We start from the raw sequence: 9,324 nt of genomic DNA on the forward strand, positions 1-9,324 counted from the left end.
CGTACCTGGTTTTCTGGGAGTTCTGTATGTAGGCATACCTCCTGTTCCTTCTGGCCTCAATAAGGGACCATCTGGGTCAGGGAAATAGTTGTGCAAGTGCCTAGTTGGAGGGAGTGGAGGTGGGGGTTCTGCCATCCGGCAGAATTTATGGGGCCTCTCAAAGGGTCTCTTGGTTTTCATTAAGAATCATTCACTACAGAAAGACCCCTTTGTAGTCTTAGCAATTCAACACATTTACCTTGTGTAAATGCCTTGTCTAAACCGTGTTAACCATTTAAAAATTTCCAGTGGTATGTGATTTGGGCAATTTGTTGAGGGTACTTCAAGTCCGGTGTCGATTTCCGTCATACTGAATATTGTAATGTTCTTTTCCTTCAAGTCACCTTTTGGTAACTGCCACCCACATGTACTGTTTGCGGGAGATCCCATCGCGGAAGGGGTTGGCTTACATTCAGTCTCGCCAAGCACTAAACTCTGTAGTAAAAATCACATCAAAGAAGAAACACCCCGAGCTAATCACTTTCAAGTACGGAAACAGCAGTGCTGCCGGAATAGAAATCCTGGCAGTCGAAAGGTGAGTCGATCTTTTTTGGCTTATCTTGTATCCTTCCATCCCAGTGCTTGGCGCACAATAAGCCCTTAACAAATATCACGTTGGTTACTATTAAGAAACTCCCTTTAATTGAATGCTACGTCAAATCATCTCTCGGTGACTACTGAAGAGTGAGTTGGAAAGCAGTGGTGTACTGATTGATTCATTTCTCTCCAGCAAACTCGGTATCGCTGGGTGTGCACTGAAATGTTGATAATTTTTTAAAACTGGATAGCGGCATCAGATTCCACTCTGTCAGCTTTCACATCAGGGTATCTCATCAGTCTTCACCTGCAGCAAGAAGAGTAGTGAGATGCTTGAAACTCCTGTTTAGTTCAGCTCTCTGGGTATGCAGCACCTCCAAAAAGATGTACACAGTGAAATTCTATGTTAGATTGTGTTGTGCGTTTTTACTGACATTTCCTTCAGGCTGTGCATTTTCTTTTCAAAGACCAGTGGATTTGAGTCAGTCACTCGGCTAATAGCATTTATTGAACGCTTATGTGCAGAGCACTGTACTAAGCGCTTGGGAGAGCACAATGTAACAATAAACGGACACATTCCCCGCCCACAGCAAGCTTACAAGTGGTGTGTAGTTGACTGTGTGCTTAGTGAGGATTCTGGTGGTAGTCGAGTTCACAGGGGGCACACACAGTGACCGTCCTCTGTTGTGCCATTCTGCTTGGCGTTGTGTTGTGCTGTTCCACTTTCACCTCGCCGTCTCATGATCCTAATGGTTTTCAGACTATCGTATTGCTCCCAAACTAATGCATCCCCTGAATTTACAATGGTACTGTCCTAACCAGTGAGTAGGTTTGCTGGAGAGAAATGAAGAGTCCCAGCTGAGATAATGTCCTTATTGTTTGTCTCCTGAGCATCAGGCTCTGGATTAAAACAGAAAAATTTGAAAGTGATACCTCATGACTAGAACAAAGGAATCCTTGCTCTTCCCTCTGTTTTCTTTTATAAAAAGGTGTGAGTTCTCTGACTTTTATTCCTGAAGGGGGCAGGTGAGGAGTAAGTATAGTTGTGGTGTGTCTCTCTGCTGATACAAACTTCTTTTCTTGTAGGTATTTGATCCCAAATGCGGGAGATGCTACCAAAGCCATAAAGCAACAGATCATGAAGGTTCTGGATGCCTTGGAGAGTTAATAACTAAAGACTGTGACGACTGCGGAAGGTTGAGAAGACCCCCCCTTCCACCCCTCTCCCCCACAGGGAGATGGGGACACACTTGTCCTGGCAGTACTAACCCATCATGACAATGCTTGAACAACAGGCTTTTTGAGAGGTTAACTGATTCAAGTCCATTTCTGGATAATTCTTTTTAAATTTTGTATTTCCTTTGCATTTTCAGTTTTGTAAAAGTGACATACTGGTATTATAAAGATCAGTTTTAAGTGGCTTTAGGGTAGTCCACATGTACCCTGCTGGAAATTGGAATGCAGAACACAAGTTCAGTTTGAGCGGTTATTTTAAGTGATTGTGCAGTGATTGTGTACACACACACACACACACACACGCGCGCGCGCGCGCGCTCATAGTTCAACCGTGAGATGTCGGAAGAAACACTTTCAGAACCTTTATTGCCAATACACCTGGTTTTACCCATTGAGAAGTATCAGATTGAAAATATGACCCAATTGAGTAAAAGACTTAATTACTTTGTTATTAGAAGGGTTGGAATCCAAGCGGCCAACAAATGATTGTGGAGACTCCTGCTGACGTTAATGCAACCAGACAGAAACCAAAAGCCAGTTGTCTTTTCTCTGCCACCTGGGTGCTTTCACGTCCAGGAGCGGGGACAGATGAAGGCTTTTGAAATACCTGAGTGGTACTCAATACTGAGTTACTGCAGGGCAATTGCATGTTATACATGTTTAATAGCCAGAAAGCTCGTAATAAGTAGGGGAGCGTACAGGACACTCAATGGAAGCTTTGAGGGACAACAACAGTGACGGGAGTCTTCACTTACCATTTATCAAGGATACGCCGAAATGCAATGTGTAGTGATAATCTCATCTAAGGCTGTGGTTCTGTGACGAGACTAACAGTACCTTTTTTTTTTTTAAGTGAAAGTCAAGGAATGTGAGTGCTGCACTGTGACCTTGCTGACCTTTTTTTTTCAAGTTACTTGTATTTTGTGCTTTTTTTTCCTTTTGAGAGCTCAAGCGGTTTTTTGTGGGGTTTTTTTTTTTCCAAGAAAAGCCTTTCTCCCCCTTTTATTGCCCCAAAACTGAAAAGCGCCCCACTGCCTTTCACAGCTCGTGGTTTTAGCCCCGATGGAGAAGAGGAAGCCCGAAATAACGGTTTAGGTTTCAGGTGGATTTTCTTGCGGAAAGTGACTGATGGGCTTTTCTGGGTTGAAGTCAGTCTGTGGTTCCGGAGCCCGCGGGGTAAAACTGATGGACTGGGACTGTCAGGGTGGGGAGGAGGGGAAATATCTAAACTGATCTTTGTACCTATTAGCTCTTAAGTTATTTCAGTAGGAACGGAGTGATCACGAGGCACCTTAATTCCGGAAACGATTTCAGTGGACTAGGTAACTAAAAAGCGATGGCCTGGGAAGGTAGAAGACGTTTGCATGCGGTTGCCCCCGGGGCGGTGCTTGGTGTATTTATCGTTCCGCCCAGCTGTTGTATTTGCCCGTCCCTCTGCCCCTCCACGAGGCTTTGTTTCCGCCGTGGGATTTTTTTCCTTTTTTCTTTCTTTTCATAATGTCGATGTAAAGATGTTTGTGTTACCGTTTATAAATGACAGTGTAAATAAAGCAGTACAGTTTGGTCCTAAGGAGTTGTGGTGGCTGCGGGGGGAGGGAAGGGCTCAGGACTACATTTCCCGTGGCGGCCCGCGGCGCCTTCCGTCCGCCGCTGCCTCCGCCCCCTCCAACCCCCCGTGCCGGGGCCTCGGCTGGGCTTGCGGGGGCTGTGCTGGACGCTCTGCCCACGGCGATCGCCCGGACCATCATGGCCAGTGAGTCCTCCCGGCCCGGGGACTGTTCACCCCGGGGACGGGCATTGGGGGCTCGCGTTGTAGCCGGGGAGGGGGGTTGGGGCCCGCGTTGTAGCCGGGGAGGGGGGTTGGGGGCCCGCGTTGTAGCCGGGGAGAGGCGTTGGGGACCTACGGTGTAGCCGGGGAGGGGCGTTGGGGGACCCAAGTAGCCGGGGAAGGAAGTGGGGGGTCGCGCTGTAGCCAGGGAGAGGCGTTGGGGGCCCGCGTTGTAGCCAGGGAGAGGCGTTGGGGGCCCGCGCTGTCGCCGGGAAGGAAAGTTGGGGGTCCGCGCTGTAGCCAGAGGTCAAGGCAGGGTCCGGGCCGGGTCCCCGGGGAGGGGTTTGGGGGAAGCGCGGTGCCCCGGGGAGGGAGGGACGTGGGGGACCCGCGGTGTTGGCGGGGGGCGGGGGCCGCTCGCCTCTTAGCCCTTAATAAATCTGGGTGATGGAAGGCTTTTTCCCCCGCGGCCCGGGACTCCCATTTCACCGTTCAGAAGTCTCCTCCCTCCCTACCAAGACTCTGCAGCCCCCCAGTCCTGCAGCACCCCCGGCCCCGGAGCCCCCCAGTCCTGCAGCCCCGCAGCCCCCCAACCCCCCGCCCGAGGGAAAGCTGGCATTGGAGCGGGCAGAGCTGCCGGTTAGCTTTTAACGTCGCCCGGTGCCGGGAGGTCCAAAGTCCGGCTCCCCGACCCTGCCCCGTGTGCCAAGGAGCCCAGCCAAATGAACACACCGCCCTAACCGTGCGTCCCTTTCAGAAAAGCAGCCCTTATTTATTTTCCCCTACCATCCTAACAAGTACCTTAGTAGAGAAGGTGTTTTCGGAGCTCCCGTAGGCCTTCAGAAGAAAAGATCGGCCCGTGGACGAGGAGTAGTTTCACCAGATTGATCAGTGGTATCTATTGCCTGCTTCTTGTGAGCCTAGCACCGTGCTGCATACTTGGGGAGAGTACGTACACTTGGGTGGACACAATGCTTTACCTACCACCTTATTTTCACCATCCCGTTGACCTCATTGAACCAAACCTTTAAGTCATCCTCCTTTCCCCTTGTGAAAGGAGCAGCGTAAATCGTTCATGACCCCTTTTCTGAAAGAATCATCTTTAGATACTCTTAGTCCGCTGGGATCATTGTTAAGCTTTCATGGAACTTCCCAAAACCGTGGAGCTGAGAGAGACTTTAGGAACATTTAATCCCTCTCCTTGGCCGCTCAGAGGGCTTATTTCTAAACCAAGAGAGTAAGTCCTTCCTTCGTGCGCCACCCTCTCCTATCTTATAGAGTCAGAGTTTCTCCCAGACGTCTCCCCTAAATTACCCATTATCTTTCAGACCCCCCACGGCTGGGCCCCAGAGGAGGGTGGATGTTGTCTTCCAAAGCGGGCATTATCTGCAGCACAAGTCAAGGGGCTTCTCAGCCAGGTTCCTTGGCAAAAAGAAAAAAATCCAGCCGAGAGGAATTAAATCCACACCTAGTATTAGTTGAAGCACTCTTCTAGGCACCTGGGAAGTCCAGAAACCAAGGATCTACACTGCCCTTTCTCTCAATTTAAGCATCCTTTACTTCTCCATTTCCCAAACCCAAGCATGCTCAGATCAGTTTAAATCCCATACCTCTTGCCAAAATTCATTTGCCAGAGTAGTGGCTCCCTACTTGTACATGATGCTTTTTGCCCACGATCCAAACCTGCTCCTTGCTCACGGCCAGGATGGCTAACTCCGGCTGACGGCTGAGGAGACGGGCAGGTTGAATAAGCTTGGTTAAAGGCCTCCATTACCGGGTCCTTACTGTCATCTCTGCTTGTAGACTTCCGCTTGGCACTCATCCAGCTGCGAGTTTCTTCAGTCAAGGCAGAAAACCTGGCACGAGCCACTGGCTTTATTAAGGAGGCAGCAGCCCAGGGAGCCCAGATTGTGTCTCTGCCGGTAAGTGCTGAGGATCTTTGCTGCTCCGCGGGCAGGTGGCTCCGGCACCCTGGTCCCCTTCGCCCCCTCTTGTTCCCTGCAAGAAGCTGGAGGTTCCCTGGAGAACCGGGGCCCTCGGTTCATCAATCGATCCATCCATCCATCAGACATATATATTGAGCTCTTGGTGTGTGCAGAGAGCCGTGTACCAAGCTTGTGAGAGCTTCCATGCCAACACAGTTGGCGGGCATCTTCTCTGCCCACAAGGAGAAGGGGAGACAGACGTTTAAACAATGTGAATGAAAGATACAGATCCAAGTGCGAGGACAATGCCGAAGAGAGAGGGAGGACGGGAAATGAGTGGTGGTCTGTCACATGTGAAGCGGGAGGGATTTAGGAGCCAGAAACAGGATGGGGATGAGGGTCTGGTGGCGAGACAGATGAGATGGAGGTACAGTGAGGAGGTAGGGGTTAGAGGAGCGAAGTGTGCGGGCTCGGTTGGAGGAGGAGAGCGGCAAGATGAGGTAGGAGGGGGTGAGATGTCGAGGGCTTTAAGGCCGACGGTAAGGAGTTTCTGTCTGATGCAAAAGTGGATGGCCAACCACTGGAGGTTTTTGTGGAGAAGGAAAACATGGACTGAATATTTTTTTTTTGAAAAGAGGACTGGAGTGAGGAGAAGCAGGAGGCAGGGAGGTTAGGGAGTAGGCTGGTGGAGTACTCGGCCTCATAGGATCAGAGCTTAGATCAGCAGAATAGCAGTTTGGATGGAGAGGGAGGGATTTTAGTGATGTCGTGAAGGTAGATCCAATGGGATTTGGTGACAGATTGAATATGTGGGCTGAAAGTGAAGAACAGTATGTCTGGCAAATGAGTACTCTAAAGAACAGCTTTCTAGAAATCTTGTATTTTTGAAGTATTGATTGACTGTGTGTACAACATTGTACCAGATGCTCACGGTCTTAGCGTGGGACTTTGGACGTATCAAACTTCAAACTCTTAGTGATTCTCTGGGTTTATTCCTGAACTGAATAGGGTCTTCAGCGAAAAAATTTGAAAGAAAAACTCAATCTTGCCCTTAACGGAAGACTATATAAACTGCTGTTTTTTCTGAGGTTCTTTATTTTGTCTTCTCAATTCTAGGAGTGCTTTAATTCTCCCTATGGCACTAATTACTTCAAGCAATATGCAGAGAAAATCCCTGGGGAATCCACACAAAAGCTTTCTGAAGTAGCAAAGGAGTGCGGCATTTATCTCATTGGAGGTAGCTGTCGGAGATTTATGTTTCTGGGTTTGAGTGGGTAAATGTATACATTTATACTTTTAAAATTATAGAGAGAGAGGAGACGTGTATCAGTAGTATTTTTTATTGAATGCTTACCATATGCAGAGCACTTGGGAGAGAACCATATAATACAACAATACAACACAGTTGGTAGATACATTCCCTGCCCACATGTAGTTATACGTATGAATATACACATACACACATTCTCGCAATGGGATCCAGCTGGCAGCTGTCTGACCTGTTGCTTGTTTGCCTTAGATTGAGGGGAATCACTGCTGCTGCTGATACTGCTTTCCCAATCCCAGATTTTCCTTGCCCCTGCTGCTGCTAGGTGGAGGCAAGGGGCAGACGGTGGCCATTTGGGAAAGCCCTCCCATCTAGTGATTCCGCACTTGCATTCTGGGATGCGCTTTCCAGGCCGCAGGCCTGGTGAAGCTGGATGACTTCCAAGTTTGGGAAAGTTTAATAACCGATCATCTTGTTCACAGCTCTCCCACCCAGTAGTAAGGGTTTTGCTTAAGCGCTATGTGCCAGACATCGCAGTAAGCACTGGGGTGGATACAAGCAAATCGGGTGGGACATAGTCGATGTCCCACATGGGGCTCACAGTCTTAATCCGGTATTTTACAGATGAGGGAACTGAGGCCCAGGGAAGTGAAGTGAGTTGTCCAAGGTCACACAGAAGAAAGTGTCAGAGCTGGGAATAAAACCCAGGTCCTTCAATGCAGCAGGGCATATAAATTCCATAAGTGAACACAGAGTAGAAAGTGTTGGCCACTGTAAACTCCTAGAAATTGTACCCAGTTTCCTAGGTGAAGCAGATTTTTCTGGGAGAACTTTTGCAAACGGCGAAGAATGGTATTTTAGTTCTGTTGTTCATTAAGTGCTTCCTTTGTCTCAAACACTGCATTGAGTTTGGGGGTAGATACAAGATAATCAGATCGCTGACCCATATAGGGTTTGGTTTACAGTCTGAGGTAGGGGGAGCAGGCGATCTTGTCCGTATTTAACAGGAGAAAACGAAGGCAGTGAGAGGCCAAGTTTACTTGCTTAAGGTCACACAAGGCCAGGGGCCGACCTGAGATTAGAACCCAGGTCTCCTGTCTCTCAGCTCCTTCCCCCTAGGCCAGGTACCCTGCGGGTAAAAGCCAAATACTTTTGTGCCTATTAGAAATGGCTCTGCAGCAGTCTTCAAACAGAGGCAGCTGAAACACACGTGCGCAGAGACGTTCCTTTAGTTCTGGGAGGAAGACGGTACTGATCAGGAAGCTATAGAAAGCTCACTAGTTTTCTTCTTTTTGAAGGTTTATTTTCTGATATCAAGTATTTTGAAGGCAGGCAACGGTTTCTCCTACTTAAAAAAAACAAAAAACCACCTCTTAAAATGTGATATTGTGAGTCTGTTTCCCCCAATGTACCAGTGATTCAGCTACATTAAAATAGCCATGAAGCAACCTTCATTCTCTTCTCTCTTTCAGTGTAGACCCAGATATCTGCAGGGGTGGATTTGGGCATCATCCTGCCCCCAGTGCCCTGCCACCACGCTGTACAGACCACTGTCCTGGGCTCTCAAAAACGTGGTAGCAGTGGTAAACATGATCCCCGCCCTCAAGTTTTATGATCTGGTGGGGGAGATGGACCCTAAATTATCAGATGGACCCTGGATGAGCGAGCGTAAGCCTCATGTGGGATGGGGCTGTATCTGATCTGATAACCTTGTGTCTATTCCAGGGTCTAGCACACAGTGAGTGCTAGACACAGTGTGCTTAATCGATGCCCTAATCCCATGCTTTAGCGTAGAATTTAGATTTTTGAGAAATGGGTTGTTTTTAGCTAGTAGTTTCACCTACCCAGAGGGGATTGCTGGCAGATTAAATCTAGACCCAGCTCTGGGGTGATAACATGTTCACCTATCCTTTAGTCTGTAACCTTGTCTTGGGCAGGGAATGTCTGCTTATTGTTCTGTTGTACAGGGCTGTGCCCCCAGTAAGCACTCGGTAAGTACAATTGAATGAATCCTGAGGAATTCTTTATTGTCATCGTACTGTAATGTATTTTCTTCTCCCCTCTCTCCCGCAATGAAAGGTTCGATTCCTGAAGAGGATGCCGGGAAACTGTATAACACTTGCACCGTGTTTGGTCCTGATGGGTCTCTTCTGGTCAAGCACAGGAAGGTGAGGAAAGTAGCAGCCAGCTACTAGCAGGCGGGCGATCCAAAGGGGGCTGCTGTTGCTGCTTCCAGTAACTTCAGATTCCAGTAACTTCAAATTCCAGACCACCATATGGGAACAGAGCCACGTGTGCTGTAATGAAAGGCCAGGACGGAGGTTGATGCAGCAAGGGGTAGCAGTGGAGATGGGGCGGCCCGGTTTGGGAATGGAATTTTCCGATGTTCTGGCAGCTGCACTGTCAGCAGCCCCAGTGGATACGTGAAGGTCAAATACCGGCCTTGTTCCTGTGGGGAAAGTGGTGATTTGTGCTGAGAGTAGAGCCGATGGGAACAACTAAGCAAGCTGCTCCTGTGCCCAGAGGAGGAGGAGGAGGAGATGGAGGGAGGG

At 48.8% G+C, this 9,324-nt stretch overlaps 2 protein-coding genes across 3 annotated transcripts in view; both read left to right on the forward strand.

Moving 5' to 3' along the window:
* Nucleotides 1–3,382, forward strand: part of TBC1D23 (TBC1 domain family member 23) — a 39,567-nt gene extending 36,185 nt beyond the window's left edge. For both annotated transcript variants that reach the window (XM_007657346.4, XM_001518948.6), the window contains 2 exons: nt 380–574; nt 1,663–3,382. In XM_007657346.4, the coding sequence (XP_007655536.2) occupies nt 380–574; nt 1,663–1,744 (277 nt within the window). In that variant the 3' untranslated portion in view covers nt 1,745–3,382. The remainder of the gene's footprint in view (nt 1–379; nt 575–1,662) is intronic.
* Nucleotides 3,383–3,458: 76 nt separating this feature from the next.
* NIT2 (nitrilase family member 2) overlaps nt 3,459–9,324 on the forward strand; it is a 13,984-nt gene continuing 8,118 nt past the window's right edge. The window contains exons 1-4 of the mRNA XM_029082344.1: nt 3,459–3,565; nt 5,384–5,502; nt 6,622–6,742; nt 8,852–8,940. Of these exons, the coding sequence (XP_028938177.1) occupies nt 3,559–3,565; nt 5,384–5,502; nt 6,622–6,742; nt 8,852–8,940 (336 nt within the window). The 5' untranslated portion in view covers nt 3,459–3,558. The remainder of the gene's footprint in view (nt 3,566–5,383; nt 5,503–6,621; nt 6,743–8,851; nt 8,941–9,324) is intronic.

The sequence above is a fragment of the Ornithorhynchus anatinus genome, chromosome 17 (assembly GCF_004115215.2).
Source record: "Ornithorhynchus anatinus isolate Pmale09 chromosome 17, mOrnAna1.pri.v4, whole genome shotgun sequence".
In the NCBI taxonomy this organism is placed as follows: Eukaryota; Metazoa; Chordata; class Mammalia; order Monotremata; family Ornithorhynchidae; genus Ornithorhynchus; species Ornithorhynchus anatinus.